Source organism: Mercenaria mercenaria, chromosome 1, assembly GCF_021730395.1.
Source record: "Mercenaria mercenaria strain notata chromosome 1, MADL_Memer_1, whole genome shotgun sequence".
Classification (NCBI taxonomy): domain Eukaryota; kingdom Metazoa; phylum Mollusca; class Bivalvia; order Venerida; family Veneridae; genus Mercenaria; species Mercenaria mercenaria.
In genome coordinates, this window is record NC_069361.1 from 40,199,138 (window position 1) to 40,206,809 (window position 7,672).

The 7,672-nt window shown below is 33.3% G+C and overlaps 1 protein-coding gene across 1 annotated transcript; it reads right to left on the reverse strand.

Moving 5' to 3' along the window:
- Positions 1 to 4,462: 4,462 nt before the first annotated feature.
- Positions 4,463 to 6,074, reverse strand: LOC128555171 (zinc finger protein 391-like). The gene has a single exon (XM_053536760.1). The coding sequence runs from the start codon at positions 5,751 to 5,753 to the stop codon at positions 5,112 to 5,114; it is 642 nt and encodes a 213-aa protein (XP_053392735.1). The 5' UTR covers positions 5,754 to 6,074; the 3' UTR covers positions 4,463 to 5,111.
- Between the last annotated feature and the right edge of the window lie 1,598 nt (positions 6,075 to 7,672).

A 7,672-nucleotide genomic window follows, 5' to 3' on the forward strand; every position in this document is an offset into this window, starting at 1 on the left:
TTTATAGACTGACTTGATACCCGTCAATTTCCTAAAAGAGTAGTCATTTATTCAATCCAAACAGAAAAGCAGGCATGAAAATTGCCAGCGCTTTGTTGGAACCAAATTAGCCTTGCATAAATAATAAATGTTCATGAGATTTTGTTATATTTCAGAAAGAAAATAGAAGGTAAGTGATCGTTCCCGACAATTAATTTCAGGAATTCTGAGCAGATGTATGAGAAATTAGAATCATTAATTATGTCTTGAAACGAACTGTGTACGACAATTCCAGAAATAACAGTAATTTTCTAACACTGAGACTTATAAAAAGAAAACTTGTATGCTGGGTAAAATGAAGCATAAGTCAACTCGACTGATCACTAATTATTATTATTATTATTATTATACCAGATTTATATAGCGCCCTTTTCATGATCAATTTCACGTTCAAAGGCGCTTTACAAGGGGCAGGACGTGAAGTAGTTGCACACTTGGTTCAAGCGAGCGAAATGGTCGCAAACTTACAAAATGGCGGATATTTACTGACATCTTCGCGTGTTCGCTTGCTTTTTTTTATCAGGTAAGTGTGTTTCTATGGTATTCTGAACTCTACGGGTATGTGCATGCACTAGTTCGATGTCTACGTCACATTCGGTTTTGCATTTCAGCGTCGTAGACATCGAATTCTGGAAGTTATTGAAGTTATAAAATGGTCATGTCAATGTTTTGATATTTGAAATGCGTCGTTTCTTGCCTATTTTTTCATTCTAATGATCAAACTAGCCTGCTTTGGGACCCTTAAACGTGACAAAACAACTCCTTGTGAAGAACTCTATAAAAATTTGGTTCTGTATGTTTTCAGGGGTAGTGCTATACCCAAATAAATCTTGTTCAAGCTCTTTTTTGTTGCACACTTGCACTTCAAGCAATTTCGGACGCAAACTTTTTCTGGAAAATAGTGTCCAATTCACGGAAAATATTTATTGCGCAACTAGTGGTAATTTTTTTCCTGTTTAGGTTTGTAAATTTTTACATCGTCATACGGCCCTTTAATATTTTAATATAAATGTTTTGATAAAAAAAAACATGCCATGTTTCAGTGAAACCTGGTAGGGAATATTGCGCGACAAACAACTGAATGCTCTAATTTTATCAAAATAAATAAAACGATATTATTACATGATAATTTGAAAAATATTTTAATGTCCTTTTTGATATTTTAGGTTGAAGTCCTGCATACATCATGCCAAGATATAAAAAGATCCTTAGATTTACAAAGCGAAAAACAAGCAAGTGCAATAAAAGACACAATGAAGAGGTACAGAATGTGCAAAGTTTAAAAAAAGAGGTGCACTATTTCAACTCCAAAATTCTTAAAGTTCAGATCCAAGTCCAAGAGGCACATGACTTTTTCTCCATCAAGAACTCCTAAACGAAAATGTTTCACAAAAAATGTACGTTGGACTATTCAAAAATTAAGTGGTATTGATAAAGATGAATTAGTGGAAACCAAAAGAATGTTAAATTTTGAAACAGAAAGTTATTCATATAAGAAAAGTGAACAAAAAGAAATAGCAACAAGTGATACTTTACCTTCAAGTAACAACCATCTGTTTATTGGCGATGATGAAAATAAGGAATATGAAGAAATTGATGATGAAATTAATGAGACAACTTCACTTCTGGCAGATTTAATTAGGAATGGAAAGTATTCCACATAAAATATTTCGTTTAAATTGTTCAAGGATACATTAAAATGGCATGACTGCAAAACGATTTCTGAGATGAGATATTCCGAAGAAACGAAAGAAGTCTTTTGGACTGGCCAGAGATTATTGGGGGGACAATTTATCAGACTTATGCGAGGTTTTGCCCACCAGGGACTTGTTAAAGAAGGAAAAGCGACATTAGGCTACTACGATCCATCATCATCTGACATTAATCTTCCTGTTCCGTCAGACCGAGTTTTGAATGATTTCAGACCAAAGTCGATTGCATTTGGTTGTGATAAATTGGAACCAGGAATTCTTAAGGAAAACATAGAAGTCTATGGGAAAGCAATGGAAGATACATCGTTTACAATTATGTTTGATGGGAAAAAAATAACACCAAACTCAGCCGACATTGATCTTTTAAATCATGAAGAAGAACCGAAAATGGAAGATATAAGAAAAGCTCATCATCTTGAAATGTACCAAACATATATAACCGAAATAATGGAGAAAGGCGTCACAAGTGTTTCTCAAATGTCAAGCGATGACAGAAATGACTTTGTTGGTAGAAGTAAAGAGGTTATGATGATATTTTCTGTTGATTGCTACCACAGGTTTAAATGCCAGTTCTATTGTGTTCAATTTTGCCTTAATCGAAGTTACTTCAATGTGTTCAAAATTATATCTTTTTGGATACCAATTAAGATTTCCAAACGAAACACGCGATAGCATACGGGTACTTCGCTCCGCTTGACGTATACACTTGAATTTTGTCTTGTGGTACTTCTTCTTTCTGTTTGATAACTATTCAATTATCCAATCAGAAACGACGATGTTAAGCACGTGATAAAGTGACGGGAACTGCAGATGTTACACTGAAACTTTGGTGACAACAGATAAATATTTTATCTCAGTTCTGCTCTCCTGAAAATTTTTAATTTTAAAACGTTCATGTGTTTAAGTGTTGGTATTCATGTATTCATTATTTTGCTATACGTATGTACATATGTCTTATAAGATAATTAAAGTTGACAATGCATGTTTCGGAAACAAAATATGAACTATGTTGCATGTCCGTAAAGAAGTATCTCGCATGAATCTTGTTTCCTGTCTGTATTGTGATCGTGCAACATTGACTCAATTATGGGTCACAAGATTGTGCAGGTGAATAAACAACAACAATAATTGTACTTTAGTCTCTTCTAATGAACTCAAAACGTTTTACATCATGATTATATCTTCAAACTGAGATATGCTTTTGTACATGTATCATGGCAATGTAGCATAATGTATGCATTTATGTTATTACATCACTGGTGATATATAAATATGTGTTTTTTTTTCTATCAAAATTAGATGCTCTGCTTATGTTTTTTATGAAAAGAAAACTGTATTTTTAACTAATGAAGTTAATGTATTCCAAATGTTTCAGAGATAAGCATACAATCATTGCCACAAAAAACAACAAACAAAACAAGAACAAAAAACAGTTCAAGGGCTGAGCGCGAAACTACTGTATCTTGTTCTTTATTCATATACAGTTACAATATTTTCGCGCTCAGCCCACGAGTTGCTTTTTTCTGAACACATTATGCATCTTGATCACGTGACTGGACTTAATAAAGGAGACTTAACAAGGGGATAACAAAACAAAACAGAGTTATTAATAAAGCAACCAGCTCGGTTATTCGTACAAAATTGTCAGTCAACACTTACTTTTCAAGTGTAATAGTACGTATTGCCAAAGAAATTGTAATTTCAGCTGTAATGATAACTAGGAGACACAACATTTACTTAATTCTCTAACCTGAAAAGGAGCGTCGTGTTAAGTTTCAATCTAATACCTTTTGCTGTAACATTAAGTGAGATATGGGCTACAGTGGCTTTATGCAAAAGTCTAAAGAGAACAGTATGGAAAGGGAATTCAATAAGAGTTATCTTACTTAGTTATTTCAGTAATTTTGATGACTAGGATCAATTATTTACTTTAAATCAAATACAAGAATTGCTACTGGAATCTTGCCGCATGTACGCAAAACGCCGGTACCGGCGCCTGGGTAAGCAGATTAGTCTGTGAATATTAAAAAAAATAGTAAACAACACCTAAAGTAACATTATACATAATACTAATGTATAATTTTGAGTATACTTAATAATGTTGAAAGGGGTTCATTTTTTTTTACTAAACTTACTGTTCACGTGATTCAAAGCTTGCTTCCTACTTACACTAAAGTAAGAAAGCATAGGTTTATGTTTCATCACATTTTTGAACGTTTTAAGCCTAAAAGTGTAAAACCACTCTCTGAATCTAGATTACGTATTCATCCTTCAACTAAATAACAAAATTCAAAACTTGTTAAAATTAAAAATATAGTTGCCGGTTGCTTACTGACATTAAAAAGAAAACAAAAAATGGCAGACTTTTTGACAATGCCAACATAAACACATTGTTAATATCAATTAAATCTATGTAGGAATATTTCTTTTATGTGTTATATTTAACAATTGCAAATTGATGGCTACATTTGTTTCTATACATTTGTGTCGTATGTGACCTTTTCATATTGTTATTTGAATTTACATGTAAGTTGTATTTGACATTGACATATCAATTAATATGTTACATAATGTCTGCATTACCCTTGACATTACATAATATGATATTGTGCATCCTCATTGTAACAGTAATATAGTCATTGTTAATTTTTTGTTTACTGTAACATGTGCAAACTGATTTTTGTACAAAAACTGATTATAATATATATGAGCCGTGCCACTAGAAAACCAACATAGTGCGTTTACGACAAGCATGGATCAAAACCAGCCTGCGCATTTGCGCAGTTTGGTCAGGATCAATGCTGTCCGCTTTCAAAGCTTATTACAACTAGAGAAACCGTTACCGAACAGCATGGATCCTGGACAGACTGTGCGAATGTGCAGGCTGGTCTGGATCCATGCTGCTCTCAAACGCACAGTGTTGGTTTTCTCATGGTGTGGCTCATATGATCTATATGGTCTTAATTAAAAGCAAAAAAAAAAAAAAAAAAACAAAAAAACAAAGTGTGTGTTGTTTTATTATCCCCCCATTTAAATGCACTATGATTTCCAAATTACCAGGACAGCATTCGCGATTAATTACGCAAACATTTCAATTATTTGAAAGTATACTAATTCAAAACATTCAAATATTCGTTGCTAAGGAAACATTGACAAAATATCAAAGATACTTCAATCAATAAACATGAAACTGAAAGTATAAGTTTAAACTTTAAAAAATACAGATGTTTACGGTAGACCTTTTGTCACTTAATGCCTTCCTGACAATAAATAAAGAAATAAATAAAATCTACATTTGAAAAAAAGCAAAAGGAATGTAAACATTCACGCCTCTTTACTCATAAATTTATCGATTGTACTTCAGTCTTTGCTTTCTTCTACTAGACACGCTTTCAGATGAATCTGAAGGCATTTCTTCCAATGGAATGACTTCCCACAAACATGGCAAATATGCTTTGGCTCTCCATGCACTCTCATATGCTGTTTCAATAGCCTGGAAGCCTTGAAAGATTTTTTACATTTCTCACAAGACCAGTCATTCTTCGCATGAAGATTCTTGTTGCATTCACACTTTTTTTCGTGCCTCGCCAAGCTGGATTTGTACGCGAATGTACGTGCACATTTTGAACACTTAAATGAGTTGTTAGTATTCCCATGTTTAGAAGTATGAGCTTCAAAACTCCTTTGTGACATCAATTTCTTTCCGCATGTTGAACAAGTATACGGCGACTCTTCACTGTGCAATGTTAATTCATGTTTCTTTAATAAGCATGGTTTAGCGAAGCCTTTGCCACAAATAGTGCAAAGGTGTTTACATTCTCTATGCATCTGCATATGTTCATTAAGAGAATACCTATTGTGAAAGTCCTTTTCACAAACGATACAGTGGTAATTTGTCCTCTCATGTGACGACAAATGTCGCTTTAGCCCAAACTGTGAGCGGAACTTTTTTTCACAAATGCCACATTCTAGAGAACTTTCATCCCCGTCTGAATCTTGCATTGTTTCCTGAAAAATAAATTGGTCTATGAAATACAATACTGTGTAACGATTTCAGATCTGTTGAAATTGAAACACAAGTTTACCATATAATAGTGCGAACGCCGATAATAATATTTTCTATGTAAAATATATCTAAAAAAATTCTTAATGTCAGTTATAAATACAGGATCAATGGGAATGCAAACATAGAATTGGGACTAAAAATTGCATCAAAAACTCGGTCTTGGGTACATACAATGCTAATGCACACCATAGCAAAACACCTATTCCATATTTCACTGGTTTTCCATTTGCTGCTATGAAACCATAAAGTAAAACCAGAAAAATAAAACGCTTCAGAAAGGGGAAAATCGCACCTAGTTTAGCACGACTGAAAGTCTTAATTAAAAAAAAAAACTAACAGAAAGGTCCCCTTCCTTTTCCTCTCTAAGATATTTATATTTTTTTTTGTTTTCTTGCTGACTCTTAAATAAATCCAGTCTTATTCTTATATCTTATTTTATAATTCATTTGAAGGCGCTGACATACAGATCGTAAGACATAAAAAGGGCTTTAAAACCTTGATTACTTACAGATTATATGTTATTGAAACACATCAGTAGTTTTTGCTTTAAAAAAGTGTTTGTAACGGGGTACTGGGGTAAACTGCTTTAATTTTATGTTTTTATTGTATTGTAATTGTATAAAGTGCATGTATGCAAGAATGAGACGTAGAAAAAGATATATTATATTTAATTATAAACCTTTATATTTAATGACCACAAGGTACGAATTTCAGTTTCACCGTGGTGTATTGGTTAAGAATGCGAGGCAGTTTTATTTCCAAGGCAGCCTGAGTTCAATTCCCGACACAGGCATGTTTTACTTGTTATTGAGCATTTTAAAACACAGTTTAGAAACAAAAAATCATGTTCATAATACAAAAATATTCAATTCTAAAGAAAGACCATATTAACGCTTACCCTGCTAAATTTCTATAATGAACGTGTCCATCGGTTAATTTGGACAGTACCATTAACTGTAGGTGTGCTTACCAAAAGATACGGACTGAACGGTGCGGATCTTTATAAGACTTCACATATGTGCAGGCTTATTATGATCAGCACTGGTCGCAAAGGAAGAATCAATCGTGTCCAGCTAGCTGAGAGTTAAGCAAGAAAAAAAAAGAGGTCAGCGTCTTTAATGAACAGCAATAAAAAACATCATATTATATAGAAAGACCGTCCATTATGCTGTTCTTTAAACCGGCACCTCTATGGATTTATATTAAATGGGTAGTTATGATTTATCAATGTCATCCCTTGATCGATGGTTTGTAAACAAATCTGCTTGAAAGACTTACAACATGAAATGAAGCTTCATTATAGACTAAGAACAATGCATGAAATACCTAATAACTACACTTGCACTCACTCAGCTACTATCCTACCTAAAATAACTGCTGCGTTTAAAGGTTAAATCAATAGCCAGTAACAAAATGCACGTTACTTCTGCTTTGTTGCAAATGGCGTTGTCTAACAAAGAGAGATAACTACGATGTCATTTCTGCCAAATTTTGTAGGCTATATACTAAAAAGATAAAAAAAGTTCTTTGGTTCATATAAAATTCAGCATCTTCAGATCAATTTTGATAAAGTTGATAGATTTGCACTCCGTTGTAGACCTATTTTCAACAGGATACACATCTTTGTTACAAGAAATCGAAAAGAAAAAGGGGTGTCAAATAGTATGCAGTGAAATGCAAGTCAGCTGGTTAGGTAACCTTATATTGCCGCATAATACATGCTCTACTTTCGTTTTCAAGTAAACAACTTGAATATATGCGAAAAAAGTGTCTTCTTATGTAAAATATATTTCAAGTGTGAAATAATGCCCACTTACGCGCATATGCTTTAAAATGGAAAACAATTAGGGTCTAT